Raw genomic sequence first — 19904 nt, forward strand, 5'->3', positions numbered from 1 at the left:
GGCAGTGGGCTTGCAAAGTACCATCATCTTAGAGAAATACATTTCGTGTGAGCTAGCCGCATTAAAATAATGATCAGCCACGGCAGAAGTATTGGTCCTACCGTGTTTCAAATCTGCCTTATGTTCACGAACACAGTCCGAGACATGTCGCTTAGTTTACCCAATGTAACTGCTGCCGCAGATACAGCTTAGTTTGGTTACCTCTGCTATGTATGGCAAGGTGATGGTTTTGATTGGATCCTCAGATGGCTCCCTCCTCACGGTTGGGGTGATGGCTTTGCGGATTGTGTAGTCAGAGTATCCATTCGCCTTGAGCGCTTGGTGTATGTGTTTGAGTTCACTGGTTAGGTGTTTATGGTCGGAGATACATTGAGCTCTATGGTGTAGCGTTTTGATGAGGGAATTCTTCTGAGATGGATGGTGGTGCGAATAAGGTTTTAGGTAGGCGTCAGTATGGGTTACTTTCCTGTAGACAGAATGGCTCATTCAGCCATCTGGTTGCTTTTTTATTAGGACATCCAAGAAAGGTAGCATGCCATCCTCTTCTACCTCCATGGTGAATTTGATTGCTGGGTGTATGAAATTCATGTGGTTGAGGAATTGCCTCAGAGCCGGTCGGCCATGTGGCCAGATGACAAACGTGTCATCCACGTACCTCTTCCACAAGGGTGGGCATAGAGTGGATAACTGGATGGCGTCTGTCTCAAGATTTTCCATGAAAATATTGGCTACAATCGGAGATAAGGGAGAACCCATTGGGGTGCCTTCAGTTTGTTTGTAGAATGTTCCATTCCAGATGAAGTATGTATTTGGTGAGGCAGTGTCTCACCAGGGCCGGTACATCAGAATTCAATCCTTGTTGGACCAAATCTTAAATTATTGCAATGGTATTGGGCACAGGAACTTTGGTGAACAAAGAAACTACATCGAAACTAACGAGTAAATCACCTGGGGACAGTGAGATGTCCATAATTGATAATACCAGGTGAGCTGAGTTAAGTACAGAAGAGGTGGTCTTACCAATGAATGGTTGCAAGGTCACAGACAGATATCGGGCCAGTTTGTAGGTGGGTGAGAGCCAATGGTGGAGACGATGGGGCGAAGGGGTGTACCACCTTCTTTATGGATTTTTGGTAAGCCATATAATCTGGGTGGTCTAGCAGCAGAAGGTTTTAAGGAAACCCGTTTGGTCAGTTCAATTAATGAAGCTGAATCAGTGATGATACTGTTCGTTTTTGTAATGAGGCTGTGGGTGGGATCTCTTTTGATTTTTGTGTAGCTACCATCATTAAGTAGGTCCTGTATTTTGTTATTGTACACGGTTTTGTCCATGATAACCGTGGCATTGCCCTTGTCGGCTGAGAGGATGAAGATATCATCTCTCTTTTTAAATTGAGATAACTCAAAACACTCATCCTTACTGATGTTGCTGGCTTGTATCTTAGCGCTTTTTAAGGTTGTAGCGATTTCAGATCTTGTCACATCTGCAGCGATGTGTCCCAAACCCTTAAGAGCTGCATCGACCTGGGCAATAATGTTCTCCACTGGTATGTGTTCGGGGGTGACTGTGAAGTTCAACCCTTTAGCTAAAACCGACTTTAGACCATCAGAAATTGGGCTTTTACTCAGATTAATAACAACTTTGTCAACGTCTAACTTTTTAATGTGAGGATCTCGTTTCTTCTTGGAAAGGAGGTTGAACTTGGAAATTAGGTTATCTTTAAATTTAGCTGACATTGCAGCGGCTGATGAAGCAGTCATGTTATCTACATGTTCCCAATCAGATGTAGACATTTTTTCTTTCAATGTTAAGTGTGATTTCAAGAGTGTCTTGTCTACATGATCTAGTTCAGTACAGAGCAGTCTAATTCTCTCTGAGATCAGGGCCAAGCTAGCCCTGAACAAAATTCGTTTGGCATTGGAAGATGTGACAGCAGCAGAAGTCAGTGTAAATGAGATTGGTATTACCGTAGAGTTGCGGCATCTCTTCAGAAATGTGAGTGACTCGATCAGATGAGCTTTCTTGTCTTAGAGCTTGTTAAAAGATCTTATGGTTATGTGGAAACCCTCCCCATAGAGGCGGTTAAATTTTGACTTTAAACTTTCGTGACCGCAGGAATTCATATTCTTTGGTTCTTTTGGTAAAGTCACGTAGATAGAAAAATAATAATACAAATATATGAATAAAAAAATCAGTACCTATTTTATTGACCCAGGAGATGATTGGCCGAATCAACCCCTCAATCAGGATTTGAACTCGCAACCTTTTGATTGTGAGTCACTCGCTCTACCACAGGCCAGATCTTGCCTGGAGCACTAAATGCTGGCCGCTGAGCCTTTACACTTGTCCACAGAAAATACAATGGCTTTTTAATATACATCGATTGTACAATTTGATCCTGCAATTTGAATTATACTTCCGGATTGCACTGTCCAGATCAGAGATGGGCAACCCAGACAAACTCGTGGGCCACATTAAAGCTTGAAATCGTGCTTATGCAATAATCATGACCCCCACGCACAATCCTCAATACACTTAAAACAGAATCTATATTTATCCTGAAGGAATCTCATGAGCTATGAAGCTCTTTTTCACAGACGTCCAGTAGGTGCGGGTCACCAAGTTACAACAACAAAGACAAACAATGATAGGATTGTAAAATAGAGAAAAGGTAAGCAAGTTACAGAAAATAAGAAAATATAAATAAATTATATAAGTATAAATTACATAAATTCCTACGGATTTTTTTACACTAAATGCAAGCTTGGAAAAGGCAGCAAAACAACAACAGTCCCAGACCACACCAAGACAACACACAGTCCCTCAAATGTACTGCACATGAACAATGAACTATCGATGATGAACGGTAAAAAACGGCCACCACGAGGGGCTGCAGGGGCTGCATGGGCCACAGGTTGCCCACCACTGGTCCAGAAAAACCCTTTGCAAGTCGCCCCCCTATCTGTGGCCACGTGTTGTTGTTGATGCAGCGACATGGCCCAACACATTCTCTAATTGTGGCAGCAGTTCATTTCTGGCAGGTTGCCGTGTTAAATACCGCTGTGTATTAACCATAAAATACTGTGTGCTGGATCTTAAAATATTGTGACATCAATTGATACGAGTAGGCCATTGTGTGCCGGCGTCACGGTCCTAATTTGCTAAATAAAAAATGTAACTGCAAATTTCTCAAATGGCATTACACACAGCAGCATCATCATCGCTCGTTATTGGCAGATTAATGCCTGCTAGGAGGCCAGTGCTGTGTTACCTTGTACAACACAGGGACAGCTGCCACTGGGAATGCCCTCCAAACGTTTGAGTTGAGAAGTGATGGAAGGTGCTTTGAGTTTGTCGAGGCATTTAAGATAATGCCATATAAATGCAAAGATCGTTATTAATGGGTAGCTTTTGCGCACCTCTCCAGGGTCATCCCCGCCTGGTCACCGGCATCACCCAGGTCCCCAGAGTCCCCGGACTCTGCCAGGACCCCGGGCGTCCCCCCTGGACCCCCCCATGACTCGTGGGGGTCTTGTTCCGCCGTTCCAGGTAGCTCCTCTGTGCGGATGACGGGAACCAGTCCTGGAGTCGACTCCAGGCTGAGCACGCAAAGGCAAAGGTCTCGGCATTAGCCTCATCAGAGGGCCTTCCTAAAGCAGCACTCACAAACATGGCAGCTGCCACGCGCAGCATTACACAACCGATGAAGATAATTCCAGTCGACCGAATCAATGTGATACCTCTGCTGCCAAATCAAAACTCTTCATGGAGTGTGTATGTGTGAGAGTGTGAAGCTCTTTTTCACACACATACACACTCAAACAAAGACATTTTAATTTGTTTTGTGTGTGTGTGCGTAACAGCACTTTTCCCAAAAGTCTTTGAAGGCTATATGGGAGTTCTTTGTGTGTTTTTTATGTGAGGGAGTGCAGGGAATGGTGGTGTAGCGTTTAACGCGCTGCACATCGAACCCAACGATATGAGTTCGATTCTCGCTCATGGCACAACACCAGTGACGATTATCTGAACAGGTCTAGGGCATCCCCTAGGTCGACTCAGCCTCAAATCAGTACCTGGTGTGCTGTGTAAGCATCGCTACTGGGGAGATAAAGGCTGTCGGGCATGATGCTGACCACCCACCCCTTCGTGTACCGTTCAGGCCTTCATAGGTGCTAGCTAACAGCGCAGGCTCCAACAGTCTGTTAAATGCTATACGGGGGATCTTTGTCTAGACGTGAGGGAGTGAAGTTTATGTTTTCCCCTTGTTCTGTGGGTTCTCCAGTTTCCTCCCATAACGAAAAAACCCGCACACAGTGAAACTGGTATTTGTAGTGGATTCAACTGAGTCGCAGACGTATTTCGTGGAGGCAACACATTTATTAACATTAACACATGAACACAAAGGGGCTACTGCCCTTTTACCAGATAACCTTCTGGTGGTGGACCACCAGGCTAACTAAGCTAGTTACTGGGAGTAGCTACAATGGACAGGACCCTGGCTTGGGTCCTCGTCGACGTGTTGGTGACTTCTTCTTGGACGTAAAACATAGATCGTAGATCTTCAGATGACGACAGCAACGCTGAACCCCGGTCCCTGTGCGGACCTAGTTTTTATGCTCCCGGGTCGTGGCTGGCCCCGCCCTTGGCCACGACCACCTTTGAGAAACCTCTTGTCGTGTCGCGACCCTTCCCATAGGATCTCACCCTGACATGTGACCACCCCCAAGCCTCCAACTGCGGCCCTTGTGTAGATCTTACTTGTCACGTACCTTCGTGGCACTCAGCCGTCCTGGCTGTCAACTCCCCCTTAAAACGAACTAAGTAAGGTGATAAAAATGAGTAAAACATGATTAAATGCTATGTGTGCCTCAAAAAATAAGAATTACCAATTATATACCCAAACCCACCTATCCAATATTTACGCTACCTACAAATGTACATTAACAACTTTCCCGAACCCAGTGGAGACGGTGCAAGCAGCGGCGCTGGGGACGTCAGGCGCGCGGCACCTGGGGAAGGGATCACATGACTCCGCTGAGGACCACCCTCAGCGGGCACACACCCCGGCTCGCCGGACACATCTGACACTCGGGCCCTGCGGTGTGGAGATGGAACGAACTCGCCCGGCGCAATGAAAGGTTTGAGGCACGAGGGATGTACAAACCAACTCCGCCGTCCTAAGCGGATCTGGACACACTGTGGTTGAACGACCCGAATCACATCAACCGGCCCTCTCCAAGGTTTGAACAATTTGGGTGATGTACCCACCGGAACATATGGACAGTGCAACCAGGCTCTGTCCCCAGGCGCCCACTCATGTGCAGAAGCAAGGGAAGCCCTCAGCCGCTCATTGGCCAATTGGCGCAAATTGGAATTTCCCCTAGAGGCTTCCCACGCTTCGGAAAGCTTTGAAGGGTGAAACACACAGTCAGAAATTTTAGATTTAGCTTTGTCGCGCGCGGCTTGTAACTGAATATCAATCGGGGGGTCATGCTCTCTTCCATACATTAAAGAAAACGATGAGTAGCCAGTGGATGCATGAGGGGCCATCCTATATGCAGATAGGACTCCGGGAATGTGTAAATCCCAGTCGAGTTGGGACTCGCTGACCTGGTGGCTCAACATGGACGACAGAGTCCTGTGTAGGTGCTCAACCATGCCATCCGTCTGTGGGTGGTATGGTGACGTGCGTACTTTTTTTGTTCCCAACAAATTGCACACCTCCCGCAACATCTTTGAAGATACATTTTTTGCCCTGATCAGTCAGAAGACGTTCAGGAGCACCATTGTCCATTACATAGCCATTGAGGAATGCCTCAGTGATCGTCGCCGCTGACTGGTTGGGGAGCAGCCAGGCCACAGGCCATCGTGAAAAATACTCGACTTCCACCAGCAAGTACTTATTCCCATGAGGGGTAGCGGGAAATGGACCAAGGATGTCTAGTGCAACTAACTCATTAACGCGGGAAACCTGAATCGATTGTAATGGTGGACAACAGGGTTTCGCCAGCGGCTTCCGCCGCGCACATTGCACACACCCTTTCAACAAATTAGCGACATCCTCAGCCATGCCAGGCAAAAAAAGAAGTCCAACTTAAGTGTGGCCAGCGTCTTATGCACACCTAGGTGCAACAAGCGCTCATGTAACGCCCAAATTAACTTGCCCCGCAGGGCAGTGGACACAACGATGTTGTATCGGCGCAACCCTCCGTCCCAATGCATGAGCAATCCGCCTCTAAGAAGAGGTGATACCTGTTGTATATAAAGGCCTTAATATTAACAATAATTCTGCCATTTGTTTAAAGATAATAATCGATAAAATAAATAAATAAAACTCCCTCAAACCCGCTACCTCCCACAAGCACCAAGCATCTGGAGGTCGTAAAAGGCCATTAAATAATAAACTCCGGGGCAAAGGGAGGTTAACGACAATCTGAAAAATCTCCAGATTGCCAAAGGACCGCATGCCATGACCTGCTTGGCGCTTTGGACAGTTCACAAACAGATATTCAGAATCACAGGCAAGGACACAGAGCACAGGGCAAACGGACATTATAACTGATATACTTTTTTTGAACGGAAAAAGTAGAAGCTTGGCTATAAGAATAAGTCGACATTATAGACTGCAGTATTCCTTATATTATTCCTTATTGTATCTTTCTATCTACGTGACTTTACCAAGAGAACCAAAGTACATGAGTTCCTGCAATCACGGAAACTTAAGTCCAAACTAAGCTATATCTCTGACCTAGAGAATAAAAAAGCACGGATCCCTGGATGCAGACAGGGAGCAAAAAGTAATAAAACCCTTGAAATACCGGAGGTAACATCTAAAGACATTACAAATCTTGGTTAAACATGAACCACATAATAATCACAAGAGATTAGACCTAGGGTAACTCAAAAGAGATATAAGAAAATAGGTCAAACACACAAGACCAGATAATATGTATTCCATGAAATCAGAGGCTCCCTGGCCACCTTTGTCTTCCAACAACTTGACACAAACACATGATAGTCATAAAATACGTATGAAAGGTGCGTCCCCTCCCTTAGCAGACACCACGAAGAGAGGGGTTGGGAGTGCAAACAAACATAAATTTGATGTAAAGCAGCCCGCCGAAGTCACCAAGGAAAGAGGGGGGAGCAATCAGGCGCGGCCGCGGGGGGAGAGCATGACGGAGTAAGCATCTGTTCTTTTCTAGCAAGAGATGTGCAGAGGGGAAACATTTTCAGATATAAACAGCAACACGACACACAATTTTAAGCTCGGCAAGGGACAGCGAGACAGCAGCTCAGAAGAGGACAGCAAGCCAGCTCCGGAGCATGGCCTCGAGATCAACAATATGTGTGGTGCATCGCAAATAAGAGGGGCGAGGTGATGTTAGGTGCTGAGTTCGGCATGGACCGACAGAGTATTGCTGAAAGTTTATTCTACATTCATCCTGATGTTTTGAGTCACTTGAGAATCGAGGATTGCGATAAGTTGTATCGTACTAAGCTATCAGAGTTGTGTAAGAGGTGCGCAAATACAATTTTCAAGTTTTGAGAGTGAGTGATCCAGCCAGCGACGAGCAGCTCACAGCAAAAGCCCTCCTGGAAGAAGGGTGAAGAGCACGAAAGTTGAGCAACGACAAAGCGCAGCCCTGAAGTAAGGGCGGGTGTCCGTGTGAAGCTGGCAGCTGCACGATCAAGGAGAGAGCAAGAGAAATGAGAGAGAAAGAGTGCCGAGCGACGACAAGCAATCATCCTGGAGAAAGGACGGAAAGCGCCAAGCATCGACCAAGCCAGCATCACAGAGAACCAGCTCCACCGAGCAAGGGTGTCTGCCACCAGCGAACGAGCTGCACGCGCAATCGAGCATCGCCAGAGAGAGAGACGGAGCAAGAGAGAGAACGAAGCCGTTTGTATGACCCTCCCCCACACTCACACCCTCACGACGCATCGCCCGGCGTCTGCTTTACGCAAAGAATTGAACAAGTGGCAAAGAACACACACAACACGCATATCGGGACAAATGAGATTGTTCCAAAAAGTTATCTTTGTGTTTCAAGAAGGGTTGCCATTCCAAAGTGGTGCGTTAAATATCAACTGATCGTGAAGAACATTGCTGCCCATTGAGTTGTAGATACGGTCATTACCAATGAATTAATTGATAACTACTCTTGCCTTCGGGACATGTTTCTTTATTGCCCTTCGTATGGATATCATTGCATTAATTCTTAAGGACTTTTCCTCTCGCCGTGTATGCTCGCGTACTCTGAGGAATAATCGATTGTACTGTTACCCAGTTAACGAACGTGACCATTGAGGGTTAAATATATAGATCAATGAGGGGAACATCTCCAGGAGTACTATTTTGACAATTCCAAGCATAAGAGTTCGCATATTAGAGTGTTATGTTTTTGTTTAGAAATTAAAATTGCTTAACACAGAAGTGTCTGAGTGGTGCCTTCCTAAGTTCATGCATAATAATCTTAATTATAAGAACTGTATCCTGCGGTGAGATTTGAATTTGGAGACCTGATATAAACACACTAAGACATGATCAGTAAATGTTAAAGCGAGAATAATTGTATTATACCGATTGATAATACAACCCTAGACAACGAAGCCGAGCTTAATCAAGCATCCTCCACCTGGAGGCGCCCCCATTCTGCGTGGTCCAACCCAATGACAGCGTCACGCGCCGCTGGACTCTCAGCCAACTCAAATGTTACCACTTCGGCCGACGCTGCGAGAGGAGGGGACAAGGGCTCGGCGACCGGCTTACAGCACCCGGAGCCCGAAAAGCAGGCGCACCCGCCGCTTGTTGGTAATCGCGACAGGGCGTCAGCGTTCGTGTAACGGGAGCCCTTGCGATAGGTAACCTTAAAGGAGTAATCCTGAAATACCTCCAACCAGCGTGAAAGTTGGCCAGACGGCTGATCAACACGCAGCGCGTACTGTAGCGCTGCCTGGTCAGAGCGCTCCTAAAAGTGTCTACCATACAAATAGGGACGATTCTGATGCACAAAAACCACAATGGCCAACGGTTCCCTGCGTGTGACACAATACCGTTTTTTTACCAGAGACAGCACCCTGCTGCCGTATGCGACAACACTCTCGACACCATTGACAACTTGGGACAGAACAGCTCCAATTCCGGTGTTACTAGTGTCTGTATCAAGGACAAACGGCAATGAAAAATCGGGGTAGCAGAGGGGAAGGGCGTGCACCAAGCCATCCCGGAGCGAAACAAATGCGGCCTCCTCCTCCCCCCAATGGAATTTATGACCCTTAGACGTCAAGGCTTGGAGAGGCTTAGCGATGGTAGCAAACCCGGGCACAAAACGGCGGTAATAGGACGCGAATCATAAAACTGCATACCTCCCCCACCGACGTGGGGGTCGGCCAAGTTCGAACACACGCGGTTTTGTCGGGTCAGTCGTAATACCTGATTCACTTCCTATGTGGCCAAGATACCGAATCAATTTCTTGAGGAAGTGACATTTCTGCGGTTAAAATTTCAGGTTGGCCGCACACATTTTGAGAAAGACAGCGTGTAGCCGTTCCAGGTGTTCGTTAAACGTTCGGCTGAAAACGATGACATAGTCGAGGTATATCAAGCACGAGTCCCACTGGAGACCAGCCAGGACCAGTTCCATTAATCGCAGGAATGTGGCCGGCGCGGAATGAAGACCCATCGGAAGCCGATTGAATTTGATCAAGCCTTGTGGTGTACGAAAGGCTATCTTGAGCTTCGAGACTTCGTCTAGTGGCAAGTGCCAGAATCCGGATAGGAGATCAAGAGTGGAAAAGAACCACGCTCCGGCTAGAGCATCCAGTGAGTCATCCATTCGAGGTCAAGGGCAAGCATCAGCGACAAAGACCTTATTAAGCTTACAGAAGTCAACACAAAAGCACAAGCTACCATCGTGCTTTTTAATGAGTACAATTGGTGCTCCCCATGGGCTGGTGGACGGTGAAATAATGTCCGTGGCTAACATTTTGTCAACCACCAGCCGAACGTGTTCTTTTTCTGCAGGGCTCAGCCGGTAGGGATTCTGTTGGATGGGAGCGGCGTCATCCGTATCAGTGTGCGTCTAATATCACATTTCCCTTTACTAAAAACATCCGAAAATTAGTGCAAAAGTGCCTGCAGCTTCCCCCTCTGGACCTCGGACAATTCCGCATTCTCGGAACAAAGCTTCTCTATCCACCCCTCATCAGGTTTCTGGCGCGACCGCGTATTCGACGTGGCACCCACATTGCCAACAATGCTTCCCTCAGGAAGTGCTGGCGACGCATGAGCTAGCACGGTACCTTCCTGGATGACCGACGTGTCTAACCCTGCGTTAAGGACCTGAATAAAGGGTTCCTGATTATTGGATACCAACATCTGCGCCCCCACCAACGTCAAACCACGACTGACTTTATTAGCAGGACCCAGGAGAATTCCTCCCGCCGTCGCCCCCCGGTCTAGCGGCTTCCTCAATCGTAGGGGAACCAACATTTGCGCGCCGGGGGGAATCCTCACCGTCCTACATGCAAGTGCTTGCACGGTAGCATTATCCATGTATAAGCGGGTGGGAGAAGGCAAAAATTCCATTCGATGGCCGGGTGGTAATTCCAGGCACCCCTGGTCAATCAAAAATTTCAGGGGCATTCTTCCCAAAAAAATCAGTCCCGAGCAAGCAAGGAATAGCAAGGGACGTCGAAACAAGACCCTGTCCTGTCAATTTAACATCCGCAATGCACACCTCCACTGTTATTTTAAAACGTAGGCTTTCGCGACCAATATTATTCATAATAAAGGTTTTTGGGTTAGATCGCGCGAAACGTCGTACTCAAACTGTAAATGTGGATTCACTCTTCAACACACCGGTGGGCTAAAGTAGTGAATTATTTGTCTTTTGTCAACGTGACACTTTTTTTGCTGATTGGCCATGTCGGGTGGTGGAGGGTTACGACACATTTATAAATAAACGCGATCTAACCCAAAAACCTTTATTATGGACTCCACTGTTATTTTCGCAATAATGCCCAATGAGCCACTGTTTGCGGCGAAGCAAGGAGCTTCGACAGGGCACAAGGAACGACATTTAGGGGGAAAGATATTATAAATCAATTCTGAAATGATGGCCGCTGATGCACCGGTGTCAACGAGCATCCTAATTTCTACCCCTTCTATCAGTCCAATAACAGCGGATGAACCTGCGGTCGCGGCCACCACTCGATGGGCCAGCTCTGACCACTGACCCGGTCGGAGCATCCGGCCGGCCTAATCAACATCAAAATTATCCCGCCCTGACGCACGACCGGAACGAAACCCAAACGCACGAGATGGGTGAGATGGATGTGTTGCGGCTTGCCTTAGGGTGCAGTGGATCAAAGGACGGTTGGGCGGATGACAGCGGTGGTCGGGGGAGGCGTTGTCATGGTACTCCGCAGCCCGACGAGACGTGTCCCGGCAGGCCGCAGCTGTAGCACACGACGGGGCTGCTCCCGGGACCAGGAGATGTCTTCCGCCGTCCCTGGTCATCCGCCCGCCACACCATGCCGTCCCCTCGCCCGCCTCCACTCTGGGTTGATGCGCATGCTGGGACGGGCTCCACATCTTCAGGTGTATCCGGCCCCTCGTGGGACGCGGAACACGCCACCAACTTGTGCTGTTGCAGGAGTTGGTGAGCCTGAATGCATTTAGCAACCCTGATGGACGAAAGATCGTCGTCTACAGCTGGCAGAGCGATGTTGAGGTCCCGAGCCAAAGCCAGCAGTCTCTCAAGGACCAACAAGTCGACTCTGTCGTGGTCCATTCTTGCAAAGGCAGCCTTCGCTAGCGCCAATAGAGCGCTACGGTAGGCAAAGGGCATCTCGGTTTACCCTATCTTTCGCGTAGCGAACTTGCCGCGCACGTTGGACGGCGGCTCAAATGGCCGCCATTTGGTCGATGGCTTGAGTCAACGTGGCTCTCTCCGATGGCGGGATAAGGAACACCACCAGGGCATCGCCATCCAGGGCAGCGGGTAGCGCTCTTAGCGCCTCTGCCTCCGTCCACCCCGGCAAGTTGGCGTTCGTCAGGAACGGCCGCTTGAAGACCACCCAGTCGCTTCCGGTGGCTGTAAATTATTTCATGAAGGGAATTTGTCACCGGAGAGATGGAACGTCCACCGACGATTTTGACGCAACTTTGGATTTGGCGGGTCCCGCGCTATGCTCTTCGGAGATGGCAACTGCAAGCGCGGGCTGCGCCACGGGAAATGGCGGGAACTTTGTTCCCAAGTGGCTCCGTTGCTCGCGCTTCCACCGCTGGCTCCGCAATATGGAGCTCCGCTAGAATGGACATCGCGGCATGGAGGAGCTCTGCGAGCCTGGAGCATCCTCCCCTTCAGCGTGGGGCAGTCGCATGCCTGGACGGTGCTCTGCTCTGCCGGCAACGCTTCAACTCCATCCTCCTGGGCTGTTTGCGGGATGAGATCTTCGTCTTCATCGTCCGACGCCCTGGTACGTAGTCCACAGCATGTAGACATAGTCTAACAGCTAGCTAAGTAAAATAGCGTTTGGCCACTTCCAACACCCGTTGTAGTGGATTCAACTGAGTCACAGACGTACTCTTTGGAGGAAACACATTTTTTAACACCAACACATTAACACAAAGGGGTTACTGCCCCTTTACGAGATAACCTATGGTGGTAGACCACCAGGCTAACTAAGCTAGTTACTGGGAGTAGCTACAACAGACAGGACCCTGGCTTGGGTCCTCGTCCACGTGTTGGTGGCTTCTTCTTGGACGTAGAACGTAGATCTTCAGATGACAACAGCAACGCTGAACCCCGGTCCTTGTGAGGACCCGGTTTATATGCTCCCGAGTCGTGGCTGGCCGGCCCTTGGCCACGACCACCTTCGAGAAACCTCTTGTCGTTTCTCGACCCTTGTCGTAGGATCTCACCCTGACACGTGACCACCCCCAAGCCCCCACCTGGGGCCCCTGTGTAGATCTTACTAGTCACGTGCCTTCCGGGGTCAACCAGAGTGCCATGGCCTAGGGTAACCTCATCCCATGGCTGACACTCTCACACTCCCTCCTGTAGGATTCAGCACTGCACGCCACGCGTGGTGCCACTGAGCGCTATCCCAGCACTCACCGAGCCCCCTCTAGGGCTGGTACTACACACACCTACGGGGTGCCCGCGATGACAATGCATCGCATGCCGTGCCTCGCTAGAGCCGGCATTACTCAGTGACAGTCACGATGTCGCTACATACGTGATGTCTGCGATGTGAGTACATCGCACACCGTGCCTCTCTAGGGCCGGCACCACACACTGACATCCGCGATGTCACTACATATTGACTAAACAACCAATGCTTAAAATTGCAATTAAAATTTCTTATACAAACCAACATCGCCCCCTACTGTGTAAAATTGGCAAAATAAGAGTGTCGAGACTCCGGGAGTGCTTTCGCCCGGGTAAACAAACAAAACGTTGCTGATGTTGCTGCTCGTGTGGAGTCTGATAGAAAATCCAAACATTCGCCACACAGGTGGCAGATGTGTACAGCGTGACGTGAGGGTGGCATAGGAATGTATGTTGTATGTATGTGTAACTTCTTTCGCACCGTACATAGCCAACCGTGCTAATCGGAGGTGCGGAGGAAGGACAATAAAAATAAACACAAAAAGCAGTTCTAAATAAATTAGTTTTCATTTAGATGTTAAAGTGTATACCTCCAGTAGCTTCCGAAGAATAAGTAGTGTGGAAGTGTCGGAGGCAGTGGGGTGGCATGAGGGTGGCCCGGGGGTGGTGTGAGTGACATGGTTTGCATTTGGGGGGCTTGGGTGGCGTGAATGGCATGGGTACCTACCGGATCAGAGCCTCATAGTACCGCCTCCTGGCAACCCAGAATGGCAAGCATTTGGCAGTCACAGGAAACATCGGTGTTTTAGGTTAACCAAGCAATCCCAGCCATAACCAATTCACTTTCAATAGCGGTCTGCAAGTGCATTCATATCTATTATATTTAATTTGTACTGGGATTTTGTGCCCACGTGTTTTTTTTTGGGCACTCCGGTTTCCTCCAACGTGTATAAACAGTCATGATGGAGTTTTCAATATATCCCAATATAGGACCACAGAGCTTGGGCAATTGGGACTGCCGGTTTTGCTTTCCTTCCCGCTTACCTGTGATTTGCCATGCCTATGTATAGAAACTACGAGTGGTACAAAATCTATAGCGTTTTGAGATGCAATTTAAATGAATGACTGTTATTGGTGCCCGTTATTGCATAGTTAACAGCTCCTACCAGTTAATAAGTATGTACTTTGTGGTTAGTTTTATATATTCCTTGTTGCATTTACACCTTTTACAAGCACTACACAATGAACTACCCATTCTCTTGGCCACTCATTTAAAGGTGGTACACAAGATGATTATGTCTGAGAGGGAGGGAGTCCCAATGTGGACCCACCTCCTCAAGCTCCCCGTGATGCTCGGTGACGCTCCTCCACTCCCTCGCATGGTCACCGCATCCTCCTTGCCACCTGTCACATCGCTCCGCCCAGCGGGCTCCACCGCCCCGGCTGCCCTGCAACCCGCGCAGCCGCCTGCCCCTGCCGATGGCGCGGGCCCCGTGCGGGCCGCACAGGCCACCGTGCTCACCACCTGCAGCAGGGCCTCCTGGATGCCCGGCGGCACGCAGCGAGGGGGCGGTAGCGGCGGAGGAGGAGATGGCGGCGGCGACGGGCCTCTCGCATTGTTGTTCAGGTTGGAGTTGGAGCTGGATGGGGAACCACGCGGGTGACGCTCGCTCCAACGATTGTCGGCCGCCGCGTTGTCCGCGTCTGGCAAATGCCGCCCGCGGCCACTGTCGTCGCCGTCGTCGTTGTCCTCGTCGCCGCAACCCGCCACCTCCTCCTCTTCTTCGCCGTCATCCTCGTTGTTGTTGTCGTCAATCGAATCTTCTGGTACCGCGAGGTTGTTCCCGTCACTTTCTCTGCTACAACTTCCACCGTCATGCTGCGTCTGCTGCGTCTGCGGCGTCTGTTGTGTCTGCACGTTCGGGTGATGCGAGTTCGCAAACGCCAGGGGGGCAGGCTGCCGCTGCTGTGAGTGGTGATGGTGGTGATGATGGTGGTGATGGTGGTTGCCCATCAGCTGGCTGGTCGATGTGGGTGGTGGGGTGCTGGGGGGACGTTGGATCTGTAGAGGGCGCCGCGTGGCCAGCGTCTGGGGCAGTGAGGCACGACGCTCGCCTGGGTAGCAGCTCACGTGGTTTGAGAAGAGCCCCCCAGAACGCTGGACAGACCCCCAGACCGGAGTGCAACAAGGGAGGATGTGCATTAGATTAGTCAGGGTTGTAGTTCGTGTGTATTTATGGATTGGCTTTGTACTGACAGATGCATAGTGGCGGTGACGCAGTCCAATGGAAGAGAGTTTGCCGCCAAAATCTATTTTAGTTATTTATTATATATTCTTTTTACGTCATGTTGTTTTTTATTCTATTTTATATTATTATATTTGTATATTTTTGCCCACTCAGGCAAGGCATGGGTTTTCTCTGGGTACTCCGGTTTCCTCCCATGTGTATATTAAACAAAAGTCATCACATACTCTTTGGTTCTATTGGGTAAAGTCACGTAGGTGAAAATAAAATAACAAAAAATCACGACGTTTTGGCCACAACACAAGCGGCCTTCATCAGGTGAAGGGACGAGACTGTCTGGAGGACAGCGCTGGAGTGAGAGAAGCCACGCTTAGATCACGACCTTTAAGCTGTGTGAGAAGAAAAACACAAAGCGCCTTGACAAAGGAATTAGCATATAATTTAGCATTGAAATGGCTCATTGAAATAGCTAAGTTAAAGTATACACATCCGCAGAGGTACCCCTTGACAAAGGAATTATCATAGAATTTAGCATTGAAATAGCTGAGTGATTAGCTTGTAACTGGTCACAGAAATAGCTATATTAAAGTCAGAGCATATACATTCACCGAGGCACCTAGTACTCATCAAACAGGAGAATTTAGCGAAACACAACCACGCTCAGACAGCGGACCTTTAAACTGTGTGCGTGCAAACAAGGTGTTCTGACAAAAAAATTAGCATAAAAATTTGCATTTGGTTGGCGGATTTTAGGAAAGAGGTGGTGTACGTGCCGGTGGACTTGACGTTTGGCGCGGGGGGGGGGGGAAGGGGGGGAGGGGGAGTTTACCTATTGATGGTGTGAAAAGGGAATTTATAAGAGCTGCGAAAGTTTGGGGTACCACTACTTGAAAAAATATACTGTACCATTGAAATTAGTTTAATGTTTAGTTTGATTTAGAACATCTTTCCAATGGTTGCTTAATTTGAAACCATCCTCTTGGTTTCGATTGTGTGCCTGTGTTTGTAGATCTGAATTGCTTCATGAACAAATCTCTGATAAAAGCCCGTGCGTTTGCAAAGAACCTTGGTATCGGAGAAAATTATATCGTGATCCCCCACAGCGTTGTAACAGTGATCAGCCACGGCAGAAGAATTCGTTTTGCCGTGTTTCAAATCTGATTAGTGCTCGCGAATTCGGTCAGAGACATGTCGCTTTGTCTCACCGATGTAGCAATCACCGCAGGTACAACTCAATTTGTAAACCCCGGGGTACTGTAAATCAGGAATGACATCCTTCACGGATGGGATCAGATCACGAATTTTGTGTACTGTATTGAACCGGACCTGGATCTTGTGTTTGTTTAGAATTTTGGAAATCTTTTTAGCAACGCCTGCTATATATGGAAGTGTGATGGTTTTGACCGGAGTATCAAGTGGTTGTTTCTGTATGGAGGGAGAAACAGCTTGGCGGATGGTACGGTCAGAGTAACCATTCCTTTTGAGGGCCAGGTGTACATGTTTTAATTCACCGGTCAGGTGGTGTTGGTCCGAAATGCAATGAGCCCTATGGTATAAAGTATTGATGAGAGAATTATTTTGGGCTGGGTGGTGGTGGGAATCAGGTTTCAAGTAGGAATCTGTGTGGGTGGGTTTCCTGTAGACAGAATGCCCCAATGAGCCATCAGGTCTCCTCTCAAACAGAACATCTAAGAATGGTAGCTTGCCATCTTTCTCCACTTCCATGGTGAATTTGATGGCAGGATGTCTGGAATTGATGTGGTGTAGGAAAAGGTTCAGAGCTGGGAGGCCATGTGGCCAAATGACGAAAGTGTCATCCACATATCTCTTCCACAGGGAAGGTCTGAGGGTGGAAGTCTGGATGGCGTCTGATTCAAATTTCTCCATGAAAATATTGGCTATCACTCACTGGTGATAAGGGGGATCCCATGGGGGTACCCTCATTTTGTTTGTAGAAGGAGTCATTCCAAGTAAAGTAGGTATTGTTGAGGCAGTGCATAACCAGTGCAGGTGTGTTGGGGTCTAGTCCATGTTGGACCAAATTTTCAATTATTTCAATGGTATCAGGTACTGGGACATTGGTGAACAAAGAGACCACATCGAAGCTGACAAGAATATCGTCAGGGGACAGTACAACGTCTTTGACCATAGAGACCAATTGGGCTGAGTTTAGTACTGCTGAGGCGGTCTTGCCAGTGAAAGGCAGCAAGGTATCTGACAGAAAACGGGCTAGTCTATAGGTAGGGGAGTTGATCGTGGATACGATGGGTCGAAGTGGGGTGCCTTCTTTATGAATATTGGGAAGACCATAGAATCTTGGGGGTCTTGCAGCAGAAGGTTTTAGGGAGGGACGTTTAGTTGGGTCGATTAAGGAGGTCGAACTTGTGATGATCTTGTTGGTTTTTATCGCTAGGCTATTAGTAGGGTCATTTTTTTATTTTTGAGTAACTTCCATCGTTGAGCAGATTCTGGATTTTGTTGTTGTATGAATCTTTATCCATAATAACAGTAGCGTTGCCTATATCGGCTGAGAGGATGACTATATCACTTCTGTTTTTTAAATTCGCGAGTTCAGAGCGTTCATTTTTGCTGATGTTACTAATGGGTTTCTTAGCATTCTTAAGAATAGTGGCTATTTCAGCTCTCGCAACGTCTGCTTGGATGTGTCCTACGCCTTTGAGGGCTACATCGACCTGAGAGATGATATCATATCAATGCTACTGTTATTATGGATAAAGATTCATACAACAACAAAATACAGAATCTGCTCAACGATGGAAGTTAGTCAAAAATAAAAAATGACCCTACTAATAGCCTAGCGATGAAAACCAACAAGATAATCACAAGTTCGACCTCCCTAATCGACCCAACTAAACGTCCCTCCCTAAAACCTTCTGCTGCAAGACCCCCTAGATTCTATGGTCTTCCCAAAAATCATAAAGAAGGCACCCCACTTCGACCCATCGTATCCACGATCAACTCCCCTACCTATAGACTAGCCCGTTTTCTGTCAGATACCTTGCTGCCTTTTACTGGCAAGACCGCCTCAGCAGTACTTAACTCAGCCCAATTGGTCTCTATGGTCAAAGACGTTGTACTGTCCCCTGACGATATCCTTGTCAGCTTCGATGTGGTCTCTTTGTTCACCAAGGTCCCAGTACCTGATACCATTGAAATAATTGAAAATTTGGTCCAACATGGACTAGACCCCAACAGACCTGCACTGGTTAGGCACTGCCTCAACAATACCTACTTTACTTGGAATGGCTCCTTCTACAAACAAAATGAGGGTACCCCATGGGATCCCCCTTATTACCAGTGAGTGATAGCCAATATTTTCATGGATAAATTTGAATCAGACGCCATCCAGACTTCCACCCTCAGACCTTCCCTGTGGAAGAGATATGTGGATGATACTTTCGTCATTTGGCCACATGGCCTCCCAGCTCTGAACCTTTTCCTACACCACATCAATTCCAGACATCCCGCCATCAAATTCACCATGGAAGTGGAGAAAGATGGCAAGCTACCATTCTTAGATGTTCTGTTGAGAGGAGACCTGATGGCTCATTGGAGCATTCTGTCTACAGGAAACCCACCCACACAGATTCCTAATTGAAACCTGATTCCCACCACCACCCAGCCCAAAAGAATTCTCTCATCAAAACTTTATACTATAGGGCTCATTGCATTTCGGACCAACACCACCTGACCAGTGAATTAAAACATGTACACCTGGCCCTCAAAAGGAATGGTTACTCTGACCGTACCATCCGCCAAGCTGTTTCTCCCTCCATACAGAAACAACCACTTGATACTCCGGTCAAAACCATCACACTTCCATATATAGCAGGCGTTACTAAAAAGATTTCCAAAATTCTAAACAAACACAAGATCCAGGGCCGGTTCAATAGTACACAAAATTCGTGATCTGATCCCATCCGTGAAGGATGTCATTCCTGATTTACAGTACCCCGGGGTTTACAAATTGAGTTGTACCTGCGGTGATTGCTATATCGGGGAGAAAAAGCGACATGTCTCTGACCGAATTCGCGAGCACAAATCAGATTTGAAACACGGCAAAACGAATTCTTCTGCCGTGGCTGATCACTGTTACAACGCTGTGGGGGATCACGATATAATTTTCTCCGATACCAAGGTTCTTTGCAAACCCACGGGCTTTTATCAGAGACTTGTTCATGAAGCAATTCAGATCTACAGACACAATTTCAGCCGAGAGGATGGTTTCAAATTAAGCAACCATTGGAAAGATGTTCTAAATCGAACTAAACATTAAACTAATTTCAATGGTACAGTATATTTTTTCAAGTAGTGGTACCCCAAACTTTCGCAGCTCTTATAAATTCCCTTTTCACACCATCAATAGGTAAACTCCCCTTCCCCCCCTTTCCCCCCCCCCCGCGCCAAACGGCAAGTCCACCGGCACGTACACCACCTCTTTCCTAAAATCCGCCAATCAAATGCAAATTTTTATGCTAATTTCTTTGTCAGAACACCTTGTTTGCTCGCACAGTT

General features: G+C 48.0%; 1 protein-coding gene across 13 annotated transcripts in view; it reads right to left on the bottom strand.

Annotated features, from left to right (window-relative positions):
* The window catches only part of LOC116942266 (voltage-dependent L-type calcium channel subunit alpha-1D), a 217346-nt gene that overhangs the window by 36188 nt on the left and 161254 nt on the right, over positions 1 to 19904 (bottom strand). For 12 of the 13 annotated variants that reach the window (XM_076066964.1, XM_076066961.1, XM_076066960.1 and 9 more), the window contains 3 exons: positions 14454 to 15280; positions 13850 to 13876; positions 3421 to 3600 (listed from right to left, as the gene is read on the bottom strand). In XM_076066964.1, the coding sequence (XP_075923079.1) occupies positions 3421 to 3600; positions 13850 to 13876; positions 14454 to 15280 (1034 nt within the window). The remainder of the gene's footprint in view (positions 1 to 3420; positions 3601 to 13849; positions 13877 to 14453; positions 15281 to 19904) is intronic. The other variant, XM_076066963.1, reaches the window with a different exon arrangement.

This window comes from Petromyzon marinus, chromosome 14 (assembly GCF_048934315.1).
Source record: "Petromyzon marinus isolate PM22_M1 ecotype Great Lakes invasive population chromosome 14, UKy_Petmar_22M1.pri1.0, whole genome shotgun sequence".
Lineage (NCBI taxonomy): Eukaryota > Metazoa > Chordata > Hyperoartia > Petromyzontiformes > Petromyzontidae > Petromyzon > Petromyzon marinus.